At 39.8% G+C, this 13,439-nt stretch overlaps 1 protein-coding gene across 5 annotated transcripts in view; it reads left to right on the top strand.

The window, feature by feature from the left end:
- Positions 1-13,439, top strand: part of birc6 (baculoviral IAP repeat containing 6) — a 134,993-nt gene that overhangs the window by 101,280 nt on the left and 20,274 nt on the right. For all 5 annotated transcript variants that reach the window (XM_085243020.1, XM_085243021.1, XM_085243022.1 and 2 more), the window contains exons 65-67: positions 8,286-8,508; positions 9,905-10,050; positions 12,840-12,950. In XM_085243020.1, coding sequence (XP_085099146.1) covers positions 8,286-8,508; positions 9,905-10,050; positions 12,840-12,950 — 480 coding nt within the window. The remainder of the gene's footprint in view (positions 1-8,285; positions 8,509-9,904; positions 10,051-12,839; positions 12,951-13,439) is intronic.

The following is a 13,439-nucleotide window of genomic DNA, read 5'->3' as shown; positions in this document are numbered from 1 at the left end:
TAGAGGAGTCTGCTTTGTTAAGGCTTTTTCTGCTTCAATCCTCTCTTAAGCTCTTGTTTCATTTCTGTTCATATGCACACATTTATTGCATCTATGTATGGGATATGTTTGCTTAAACATTAGTTGATACATTAACGTTAAATTAATTAATTTTAGTTATCAGACCTTAAATTTAAGACTGAATTAATTTGGCTTCAGCAGTATTTAATTTACCTGGTAACCAGGTACAACAGAATGTTATAAGTAAAAGAGTCTATCTCAATATACTTCATCAACATCAAAAAGGTGAATTTTTGTAACAAATAAGGAGTTTCTGCTGGGTTTTATTTATTTATTTATTTATTTATTTATTTTGGTATCATGTCTGGTTAAGAACCTTTTGTCTTATTTATGAGGTGGGATGTAGGATAATTACATGATGAACTGGGATAATTATGAATTTCTTTTAGTTGTCATTTTAGTCATAGTTTGGAAATCATTGCTAATTTATTCATGTAACTAACTTTGATGAATTAAAATTTTTGCATACATGGCAGAAACAAAATGTTTATCTAAGGAGGCTGGTGGGTCTGTCTAGCACAGACCCACCGCTGGAACGAGACAATTCTACTGCAACAGCAAAGACACGAGTCGGCAAAGTTCTTTGTATTGCTCGTGCACGACGGAGAGAACTGTGATGAGCGTCGTTCCTTCGCTTGACCCCAGTTGCTCTCGTCTGCTCCCTCGTAGCACTGCTCTTTATTGTGGTTACACGTCTATGCACAAGTTCATTAACATATGACGTTTTACACAGGCATACATGTGAACAAAGAGTACCTTATCCGTGTGTACGTATAGGCATGCGTGTGTGTGGGATCAACATGTGACCCTGTGAAGAGTCCCCAAAGCTGGTGCCAGGAGTCCAGCGGTCCACCTAAACAAAAGGCACTTATACTTACGCAGATGCAGATACAGAGTAGGTGTCCTCCTATAGTATAAATCAAGAAGAGAAGGTATGACCTCTCTCATGACCTTAGGGTGTGTATGTGCATGCCAGAACACTCTGGAAGGCACACACAGTCTTTACAGACTGCTAAGGATCAAACCTCTATCAGTCTACAAACATTTATGTACTTTCTAAGCATAAATGATTATAAATTTCTATGCATAAATGGCAATAATAAAACATAAACCCAAAAGAGGCTGTTTTTTCTTGGCCCCAATAGTTAGAAATAGAAGCGAGGAATTGTGTTTATTTATTTATTTCTTGGTAGGCACTTTGTTTTCCTACTTATTCTAACCCAGTTACTGTGTTCACAGTGTGTGCCAACCCAAAACTAAGTAACCTGAGTAGCTTGGATTGTAAAGGGATTCTTTTTGCACAAAAATGCAGCCACTATTTCTTCTGTGCTTTAAAATGGTACAGAGCTCCAGGCTACTTTTTTCTGGTTGTTCCACACAGACTTTCCTTGATGCACATTATCTACGGTGTCCACTCAGGCAGACTGTGTGTTGGCGGAGGCATGTCACAGTCTTACTATTTCAGCTACTCCCCGCTCTATTCCTTTGCCCTATAGGGGTCAGGAAGACCTGACACTGTCCAGCCGTGCTTGAGTCACAGTATTTGCCACCCACTCAGTGTGACCCGTGTGCTCAACACCCGTCCCTTGTAGCAGCAACCTGCCTACGCATCAACTCTCCTGTTTCCCCATTAAAGCGGACTCAGTGAACACTTGTTTAATGTTATTTAACTTGGTGTTATTGACCGTTTTAATTACTAATTGTGGTGGTATGTAAAGTTCATGATGAAAGGTGTCAAAATCTGTTGTCTCCTTGGGTGCTAACATTAAGAAGAGCATGTTGTTACAAAGAGATCAGCAAATGTCAGATATCTTTTTAGTCACTTGAAAAACTAGCAAACTTAGAACTTTAAAGTAGCAGTTAGCGGTTTAAGTCTTTTGTTTTTCCCCAACCATTGTTTACAATAACTCACTGCTAGATCAAAAACTGTTTACATCAGTTCACAACACTTCATCTTCACTTCAGTGGTCATAATGTTATGATTAATGAGCGTATACTTGCAAGAAAGAAGTTGAGTCCTTTGGAATTCTGCATTAATGATTAATAAAGCATCTGAGGTGGTTGTAGCTCAGGAGGAAGAGCAGGTCATCCGGGGCAGTCACTCTAATCGGCAGTTAGTCTCTAAAGTATATCCATCATTATGAATGTGAATGATAGATAGAAAGCCTTTCTGTAGAAGAAGCATTGAAAGAAGTTCTTGTATGGCCGGGTGTGAACTGTTGACTGAACATGCTACACTAACGCGTTTCCTCACAGAGTAAGAAGGGAGTGTTGTTTCAGAAGTCTTGTGATTTATTCAAATGCTGCTTTGCAAATCTAAGATCTGCTGCTGTGTTCTTTTTAGAAGGATGAGGCATTCTTATGGCAACCCTTCTAAGCAAACCATCCACGAGGTCGTGACGAATTGTAACATTTAATGTGCTGAGCTGAGCTTTTTTTCTCCTCCCAGTTTCTCTGACCATTGCACAGTCTGGTCATGCAGTGAATTTACTGGGATGTCTGCTTCTGGGAAGATTTTCAACTGTCTCAAATCTATTCTACTTGTGAATTATCTTGATGCATAAAACCTTCAAATTGAAAGCGTGTGTACTTGCATTTTAACATTTTGAGAGCAGGTGTTTCTTCTTATGTCGTCTTTCCTATTAGGTGTTTTTCTTACAGTGGCTAATTAACAGTTCTAATTATGTTTGGCTCGAATTCTTAGATTCTGTGTCATTTTAGCAGGACTCCCCCTTCTATGGAAAGAAGCAATAGTCATGAATTTTCTCCTTTAGATCATTTGTCTTGTTTTGGATTGATGAGCACTCTGGTTTTTAAAATTCTTTGTTCACAAGAAGTAAGCTTTGTTATAATGAGCAGACAAATGTTGGACTTTTAAATAAAGAAAGGGGTCCTACAGCTCACAGTATTTTACTGTTTCCCTGAAATAACTGTTCTGATCCATAGTATGTGACCAACCGTAAATTACTCCACATCCCCAAGCAGACAGGAGCATCAGCCAACACTGAATCTAAATGAGTATTTCACTGTGGACACTGTTTTTTGATACCAAAAATTGTCAGTACGGCTTTAAATTAACACAGTGGTTAATTGAAAAGTTAGGGGAGAAAATTACTGCTTCTGTCTACTAAAGAGACTTTAATCGAAGACTGCCTTTAATATCTACATCTTAACATCACTGTGTTTCTGGAGGTATGCAACATATGGATGCATAATTTCAGTAAGACGATTGATTTAAAACTAGTGGAGATTAAATGGGTGAACAGGATCCAGCAGTAATACTTTTGTTTCAAGCAGCTCTAATACATGCCACACTATTTTCATCACAGGTGCTTTCCTACAGGTCTATAGGCCTGATAACTATTAATCAGGCTGAACATCCAGAATTGCTGCGCCAAACACCTGTCTCCATATTGCCCTCTGAAGGCCTTAAATCACACAGAGTGGAGATTGTCTGTTCTCAGTGCTGCAATGACTGCAGGTCAGCACTACCAGAATGGTCATAGTTTTGATGGATGTTCATCCTCTTTGGGTTGCAGCTCATCTTGTGGCTGAGCACAAAAGGTCAGATTCTTGTCTTTGCCGTTTGCTCTACATCATTGTTCAGTTTTCCATTTGGTGATGGAGACTACAGATATCATGGATATTAATTTATTCAGAGAGAGCTGTGATATCCAAATGAGTGTTCTGCACATTTTGGATTGGCAGAAATTGTTAGAATCCGTCTGTGTGTAATATGGATGTTCCATCCAGTAGTTGTTGAGTCGTTTCACTTTGAAACTAAAATCTCTGTCACGCTAGTTTAAATATTATAAATGTCAATATTTCCAAGTACATCTTTTGCCCATGACACATTTCTGTGGATTAAGATTAAGCTCATATTTCAACAAATGTTGGAACCAAGCATTTCATAGCTGAGCTTGGTGTTTTCTGTGGGGAAAAAGGTTACTGATTACAGGACCTGTGACTTTGCAAAGAGTGGTTTCCAAAGAATTTTAAATTAAATTATTTTACACTGAAATTTGCAAAGCTAATCTGAACCCTAATAATAAATCAGGTTAATGGGTCCCCTTTAGGTCTCAAAGCGCTGCTTGTAGCTCAGAAACCCCAAGTTGAGGAGTCCGTTGAAGTATGAGTGTGTGCATAGTTGAATCAGCCAGGTGGTATGAAGAAGCACGATACAGGGAGTGCAGAATTATTAGGCAAATGAGTATTTTGTCCACATCATCCTCTTCATGCATGTCGTCTTACTCCAAGCTGTATAGGCTCGAAAGCCTACTACCAATTAAGCATATTAGGTGATGTGCATCTCTGTAATGAGAAGGGGTGTGGTCTAATGACATCAACACCCTATATCAGGTGTGCATAATTATTAGGCAGCGTCCTTTCCTTTGGCAAAATGGGTCAAAAGAAGGACTTGACAGGCTCAGAAAAGTCAAAAATAGTGAGATATCTTGCAGAGGGATGCAGCAGTCTCAAAATTGCAAAGCTTCTGAAGCGTGATCATCGAACAATCAAGCGTTTCATTCAAAATAGTCAACAGGGTCGCAAGAAGCGTGTGGAAAAACCAAGGCGCAAAATAACTGCCCATGAACTGAGAAAGGTCAAGCGTGCAGCTGCCAAGATGCCACTTGCCACCAGTTTGGCCATATTTCAGAGCTGCAACATCACTGGAGTGCCCAAAAGCACAAGGTGTGCAATACTTAGAGACATGGCCAAGGTAAGAAAGGCTGAAAGACGACCACCACTGAACAAGACACACAAGCTGAACCGTCAAGACTGGGCCAAGAAATATCTCAAGACTGGTTTTTCTAAGGTTTTATGGACTGATGAAATGAGAGTGAGTCTTGATGGGCCAGATGGATGGGTCCGTGGCTGGATTGGTAAAGGGCAGAGAGCTCCAGTCCGACTCAGACGCCAGCAAGGTGGAGGTGGAGTACTGGTTTGGGCTGGTATCATCAAAGATGAGCTTGTGGGGCCTTTTCGGGTCGAGGATGGAGTCAAGCTCAACTCCCAGTCCTACTGCCAGTTTCTGGAAGATACCTTCTTCAAGCAGTGGTACAGGAAGAAGTCTGCATCCTTCAAGAAAAACATGATTTTCATGCAGGACAATGCTCCATCACACGCGTCCAAGTACTCCACAGCGTGGCTGGCAAGAAAGGGTATAAAAGAAGAAAAACTAATGACATGGCCTCCTTGTTCACCTGATCTGAACCCCATTGAGAACCTGTGGTCCATCATCAAATGTGAGATTTACAAGGAGGGAAAACAGTACACCTCTCTGAACAGTGTCTGGGAGGCTGTGGTTGCTGCTGCACGCAATGTTGATGGTGAACAGATCAAAACACTGACAGGATCCATGGATGGCAGGCTTTTGAGTGTCCTTGCAAAGAAAGGTGGCTATATTGGTCGCTGATTTGGTTTTGTTTTGTTTTGAATGTCAGAAATGTATATTTGTGAATGTGGAGATGTTATATTGGTTTCACTGGTGAAAATAAATAATTGAAATGGGTATATATTGTTGTTTGTTAAGTTGCCTAATAATTATGCACAGTAATAGTCACCTGCACACACAGATATCCCCCTAAAATAGCTAAAACTAAAAACAAACTAAAAACTAATTCCAAAAACATTCATTCAGCTTTGACATTAATGAGTTTTTTGGGTTCATTGAGAACATGGTTGTTGTTCAATAAATGGTAAATGGCCTGTATTTGTATAGCGCTTTACTAGTCCCTAAGGACCCCAAAGCGCTTTACATATCCAGTCATCCACCCATTCACACACTGGTGATGGCAAGCTATATTGTAGCCACAGCCACCCTGGGGCGCACTGTCAGGAATTTTTGAGGAATAATAACATTATTCCTCAAAAATACAACTTGCCTAATAATTCTGCACTCCCTGTATAAGAACCAGTCTATTTACAATTTGCCATGTTAAAAAAGGATAGAAATATTACTTTTGCTTATAGAAAGTGTCAAAACAAATTATGTGATTTGCTCAAACAGAGGTTTTTGCTGTGTCTTTAAAGCAGTAAAATTTTTAAAACTAACTGCCTATGTTCCTTCTGAAACTGTCTGATTTTAATCTTGTGTTTTGCTTATGTGCTTAAAAGATGCTCGAATATTCTTTTTTTTCCCCCATTCAGTAGAGCCTGCTTAAATTGGTTTCCTCTTCCTTTTAAGGTTGGAGAAAACAACCGGACATTGACAATTCATAGGAGGAATTCGGATTCGATTGCCCCCAGTAATTACATAGATGTATCAAAAGGGGAGTGAGATTTCTTGCAAGGTGTCATCCACAGACAGTGGTTAAAGGATTAAAGCTCAGTGTTGTGCAGATGCTAGGAGTAGAACAGAAAGGACTTGGAAATTTCAATATAAATGTAAAACAGTCTGGGAGCCACAAACAAGAGCGGAGGCTGACACTGTCTCAACAGACCCTTGTATTCGATGGCTTCTGTAAGGTGCTGCTTCATGCAAACAATAACTGAAAATGAGCCCAACACTGAGTCATAAATCACATTTGCCAAATAGTTTATTTTCTAAACAAACAAAACAAAAAAACAAGCGACCTCTTTCAAACACTTTCGGAATCCCTTTCTCCATTCCTGTGGCTACTTGTCATCAGACTTTTACCGAAGGCAGCCAAACCTTGAAAAAGAGACATTGTCAAACACTGTGCTCCTTGTAGCCAGACTGGAATATCTTCAAACATCTTGAAATAAAACTACAAGACTGACTTCACACTGGGCGAAAGAGCTTTTTTGTTAAGTAGCTAAGCATCTAGGCAAGTTCACTGTTATTTATGGTCGTACATATATTCTTACCGAAGACATTCTTCAGGGTGTTTTGGGCTCTGATAGAGGCCTTTATGTTTTCTGGCACTACGCAGTGGTGTGGACTGCAGCTTGATCTTGAGCACTGTGGGTTGCGGCTCCATGAGGTCTCTGGGTTTGTGTGGCCGCTGAGCTGCAAAGCCCTCAGCTACCAGTGAGGTTGAAAAATTGTCACCGCCGTCTCCCCTGGATGCCGACGTGCAGGAAAATGTACAAGTCCGAAGATGCGAGGGTCTACAATCTGTGGCCCGCTGTGCAAACTGGGGTTGTAAAATCTTGTTTTGATGGTAAGAAATTGCCAAATGCAAAAAAAAAACCCAGGGAAGTATATGTTGCCTGTTTTCCCCGAGCTACTCAATGAGATAGCGGTGACGTGGAAAGCAAAGCCATACAGTGAGAAAACACCCCATCGTGGGGAGCTCCCTGCTGGATTGTAAGGGGGATGGAGTCAGTCAGCCTCCGCCAGATGCCGCAAGTGGAGCCAATGGTAGTAAGCCATCTTCACCCGAAGACGTCTCTACCCTCATCGGCTCCATCCCTCCCCTCCAAGACAGACCGTTTTTAGTCTAGCCTTATGGATAAGTGCTACAAGGCAGCAGCTCTGTCGGTAAGAGCCCACAACATCTCCATGGTAATGGCTTACTAAGCTGAGCTAGAAGAGGCCCTGACAGCTAAACCAGATTCCACATCCATCCATCCACTTGTGCTTATCCTTTTCAGGGTTGCGGGGGGCTGGAGCCTTTATCAGCTATCTTAGGGCGAGAGGGGGGTACACCCTGGACAGGTCACCAGTCTGTCGCAGCGTGAACACATAGACAGAGATAACCATTCGCGCTCACGTTCACACCCACATCCACACCTATGGGCAGTTTAGAGTTCCTTTGGACTGTGGGAGGAAGCCGGAGTACCCAGGGAGAATCCACGCAAACACGGGGAGAACATGCAAACTCCACACAGAAAGACCCCGGCCTGATGGTGGAATTGAACTCAGGACCTTCTTGCTGTGCGGCAACAGTGCTAACCACCGTGCTGCCTTCTTGTGAAATTCTACTTTTTTTTTTTTTTTAAATTGTTATACAAAACAAAGTGTAATGCAAGTCTTTGTTATGTTGTTGGAAAACCTCCATCTCCTTTAGGCTACAGGGCAGAAGTCTTTAGTCATTAGTTTGCCTTCACAAGTGTCTGGAAGCTGCAGAAAGGACTCCACTACTTTGTTCATAGGTTCTGCTGAAATATTGAATCATGTCAATAGTGGCAGCACTGAACAGATGGTGAGCAACTTCACAGCAATCAGTTTTCTGGACCATGATGTTGGGAATGGTGACCCTAGATTAGGTTATATCTACCAGCAAACATGTAACGCTGTATCCACGTTGTCTCTACAGTTCTAGATATGGCACGCCACGTCCCCCTCTATCGAGCACTACTGGAGCTGCTGAGGGCCATTTCTACCTGCACGGCACTGGTTCCTCTGCTGCTGCCTCTGACTGGAGACCCAGGCCAGGATGAGGAAGAAGAGGACGAAGAGCATGCTGAGGGCCAAACCTCTGTTGGGATGCTGCTGGCAAAGATGAAAACATGCGTTGACACATACACCAATCGCCTCAGGTGACACAAATAAAATCAAGTGGGAATAACTCTTTTCACCTTAAGAGAAAGCTTTAATGAGTTTAAGGTTTTAAATTTTTAAGTGATCTCAATTATTTAAACCATTTATGGGCTTCTTTTGTTTATTTGTTTTGTTTTGTTTTTTCTTTTTTTTCATTGCATTTTAGATTACAAAAATCAGATCCTTTATGTCACCACAAATTTAAGTTGAATATTGGATGTAGCCAAGACCTTACTATCCCAGTTCTTCATTATCATTAACCAACAATACTGCTGAAGATGGGCTCTTTATCTCTCAAGCTGTATTCACACTTACCATTAAAATGTACCCCAAAAGGGACACTGCCTGTGCTCTGTAAAAAAAAAAAAAAATGTATGTGCATTTTTTATTATATCCAGCACGCTCAGCTCAACCACTGCTGCTGTAAGCTTTTTGACAACATACTGTAGTGAGATTGACACACACACACACACACACACACACACACACACACACACTGTGTACATACATGTCACAGTGCCTTGTTATGAATGATGCATTTGAAGGTATTTTTAGAAAATGCCTGCCATGAATGTTGCAGTAGCTGTCATGCTGCCAGCATAGTTTATTTAACATACCAAGGGGCAGCAAACCTTGTAGTTCATAACAGGTTAGTGAGAGCAAGATAGCTTATTGAAGGCATATAGTGGTTGGTGCAGGTAAGATTTTGAGCCACAGGAGTTTAGAATCCATGTCAGGTGTAATGGGAATGTCTGTGATATAACCTAAGGGACAGATGTCATTTAAAATGACAGACCTTTATTGCATTGCGTTGCCTTTCTTGTGTGGAGCATCATTTTGATGGCCATAGGACATTATACAAGCACAGTACTCACATTCCAGGTCCACACACAAAATAGGGACTTTAATTTTATTTTTTTTTAAAAACTGAAGAAAAATACCCAGGCACTGAGAGTGATCACTTGAACTGTCAGCTGTGTTTCCTAGGGACTTGTCTTCATTTTTAAGTCACAATTCTGGGTTGATGAAAGCAGCTGTTGAGCCCATATATTTGGCAGAATGTAAAATACTGTTTTAAAATGTGCAGAGCAAAGTTCTAAGAGTGGCCATGGAAGAGAAGCACCACACAAACACATTGTTATCTTATATAGCAATTTTATTTTCTTTCAGGGTAAAAATGTGTAAACTGGGGATGGGGATTGTTATCTAGATTACTGACGTGGTTATATTCCCAGAGAAGTGGATAATTTAAATAACAGGCAACAGATCTTAATAATAATAACAATAATAATAATTTATAGCAATAAAACCTGCATCCATATAATCATCTTTTGTTTCAGAAAAATTTCTAAAAAAAAACAAGTTATTAAACAGCACAATCTGTGTGTGTTCCAGGTCAAAGAAAGATAAAAGTAAAGGTGTGGCAAAATCAGAGAGCTCAGACCCAGAGCCCGAGGGTTTGACTCTGCTGGTGCCTGACATCCAGAGGACAGCTGAGATAGTCTACGCTGCTACTACAAACCTACGGCAGGCCAACCAGGGTATGTATACACAGCCTAACATGAGGCTTTATTACCTAAAAAACAACTGTGTTTGCCGAGTTCTCATTCTCTGCACTGTTTGCTCTAAATCTGAAGGCTCTCAGGTCACACTGTTCAGTACATTTAAGTGAACACACCACATACCCAGATTTGTATAAAAACAAGTTTGGAAATCAAATATTTTTTAAAAAATGTGAAGCTCTGAGACGCCCCTCCCTCCCTCCAAATTTCCCGTGTCACAACTTGAGCTGAATGATTTTAGCAGGTGCCAGATCTATTGTCTTTAGCTTATCAAAGTCTAAATGACTGACTGCAGCCCGACAATTTAATTTCAATCAAGGACACCATTGGACTGTTATTGAAAATTTGAACTTGACCAAACTGTCTGAAACTGCAGGTCACATTCACTGTTATCTAAATCTGCTTCTAATGTTACCCTGTAGCTTTTGTGGTGGATGATGGACTATATGCTACTAAGATAAGATAAGATAACCTTTATTAGTCCCACACGTGGGAAATTTGTTCTGATGTCTTGTTTAAATTTGCTCCACATTCCTTGGCCTATGTTTTGTTTTGGGTTTTTTTTTTCTCCCTCCTCCAAGGTGGGTTCTGAAATGTCGTATGAGCCCTACAAAGATAAACAGTCAGTTAAAATTGTAACACAAGATTCAGACTGAAGAATAGAAAAGGCCAAAGTACATATGACCTAACATGTATAAGACATCGAAAAATAAAGAGAGACAAGTCATTAGCCATCTTAAGGTAGCAGTGCCATCAGTAAAATGTCTGTGTCATGATGAAGCATGACACATTTCCTGTTTCTGCTGCTTCACAGTATTACAATATTAGGTTTCTCCCACCCATCCATTTCTTGCTACTCCCTGCATTAAGTTTTTATGCTCTGTCTACATAAATTGGTCATCTAACTGAGTACTTAGGTGGGGAGCTGGCTATTAGACTTGATGGAAGTGTGCATGTGAGGTAGGGGGCTATAGATAAAGATTAATGTTCTGTCATTTCATGTAAAGAAATCCATATAGCAAAGGGCTCTATGATTACCAGTTATGCAGAGTTGTCCAGTGTATAGCTTTGCAGCATTAGTGCACAATACATGAATAATCTTTTAATTAGTGTAGAGGCTTTAAGAAATGTCTCTGACATGAGTTACCATCCTCCTCTGTTTTGATTATATTGACTGAGAAGAGAAAAAGTCCCTTTGAAGTGTTCAGTTATCTGAACAGGCCAGATAATGATATCAGCCACTGCTCTCTACAGTTTGTATTCCTCCAAGATTCAATTGCAGTTCTGTTTGTTAAACATATCCTTATGGAAAAATTGTATAATATTCTTTCTTGAGCTTGTAAATAATTGTCTCGCAATTGATGACTGTTGATGTGCTTGAGAGCAGGAAAAAACTGTGAATTTGATTTAATGGTGGAGGAGTAGAGTACTTTTGAGCATATTGCAATTATAGGGTTCATGTCTGTTAGCACACCTGCAGAAACCCTGAATTCTAGGTTCTATTTTAAAGCTTTAGATAATCTATTCCACAGAAAACATTGGCCAATCATAGATCTTTTAAGTAAGAGGGCAACATTTTCTGTGGAATAGGTTGTCTAGATTATCTTTTACATTCTGTAAAAGATCTGCATATTCATCCATTAAGTTGGTCTTCGCCTTTGAAATCTTCCAGGACAATTAGCTGTGCCTTTGCTCTATAGAGTAGGCAGACAAAAAAAAATTGAGTCTTATATTGTAATTATATTGCTGCTGTTGCCACTATTTCCTTTTTACACTTAATCTCAGCAGTGGAAATGGAGAGCATAGCCTTTGACCCATTCTTGTTTTTCTCGTAAGTTTTATCACTTCTATCATTTTTCCTGTGTTTGTGAAAGCTGCTGAGATCACCTCAGTGGGCCAGCAACTATGAGCCTGCCGCTGAATTGTAAAATATTTTGTCACAATACTATTTAATTGCCTTGTTGCTTATATGTCTTGGTAGCTAGGTGAAGACAGTATTATTATGCATTAATCTCAGAAAATACAGTTACTAAATGTAACACTAATAGACGTAATGTATGCTGATTGAAATTCAGTATTTATCCAAAAGTCTTAGAAATAACTCATCCCTTTATAGCGCCTTGAATTAAATAAACAAGGCTGAATAACTGTATATAATGCAATGTAGGTCAGTGACATCTAAAATTGAAGCCTCCAAACTGAATTGACTTAACACTTCAAACTAAAACTGAATATTGACTAGAACCTTAATGAAGCAAGAATTTATTACAGAACCTTTATGTTTGAATGTATTGGTTTTAGTTTGTACCTCATCAATTTCCATTTGTGAATGTAGCAGGACATAATTTATATTGCACTTCCTCAGTCTTCATTTGAGTTAAAGGACACTTCATTTCTAAAGGGACTCTTAGATGCACAGAAAATATCCCTTTGTTCAGTGGTCCTGGCTACATTGGTCAGACACACACAAACTGTGCACCAAATGGATTTAGTTGCATTGGTTTCTGAAATCCCATTTTGAAGCCTCTAGCTGAGTATTTGTCATTGTCGTCTTGGTGTTTTGAAACCAGATGTGATAAGTGAGAGGTAGAGTTGACTTTTATTATTAACTCTCAGTATATAACAAACCTGTTGGGCATGTGGGAGGTTTTGGTAAAGATGAGCACAGTGAGAAACACCTAAACATAAAACACACACATTCCTAGGTCTTTTTCCTTATTCTGGGCTTTGATATTTTTGCTCCCTACTCTCAACCTTTTCTTTACCAGAGAAGAAACTAGTGGAGTCTTCAAGGAAGGTGTCAAGCCGGCCGAAGCCCCTGTCCGTACTCCGCTCTCTGGAGGAAAAATATGTAGCTGCCATGAAAAAACTACAGTTTGGTGAGTTTCTATCAATCAGTAAATATATACACACAAAAAGTGATGCACCATTCTGCTATAAATCTTCTTGTTCTATCTCATGTCTGACATGCTTACTAATGTCTTCACACCAGTATTCTGAAAGGGAAGCAGAATCAGGCTACTTTCCCATCCAGCTGATCTCTTTTGTCTTGTCCATCACTCTCCACTCAGCCATGTCATGATTAATTACACTGTTTTTGCTGTCTTGCAATTGATTTTGTAAGCAGGTTGATGTCTGAGGTCATTGTAAGTGACTTGACTGTAAACAGTGTTTGGGTATGCAGACAGCATAGAAATAGACAACTCAAGACAGGGTGGCTGTTTCATCTGAATGTTTCTCACGTTATGACTCAAGCTGTATATTGTTTAAACAATATACAGCAATATCTGAGCTTTTTTTGTAGCATTTTAGCTATAAAAGATATTGCACTTGTTCAGTAACTTACACACTTTTGTTTTTTGTGGTAA

The sequence above is a fragment of the Mchenga conophoros genome, linkage group LG13 (assembly GCF_057382185.1).
Source record: "Mchenga conophoros isolate Kocher_MC1m ecotype Shallow Benthic linkage group LG13, M_conophoros_male_GT1.1, whole genome shotgun sequence".
NCBI lineage: Eukaryota > Metazoa > Chordata > Actinopteri > Cichliformes > Cichlidae > Mchenga > Mchenga conophoros.
The sequence above is the reverse complement of the archived record's forward strand: the minus strand, read 5'-3'. Positions and strand labels throughout refer to the sequence as shown.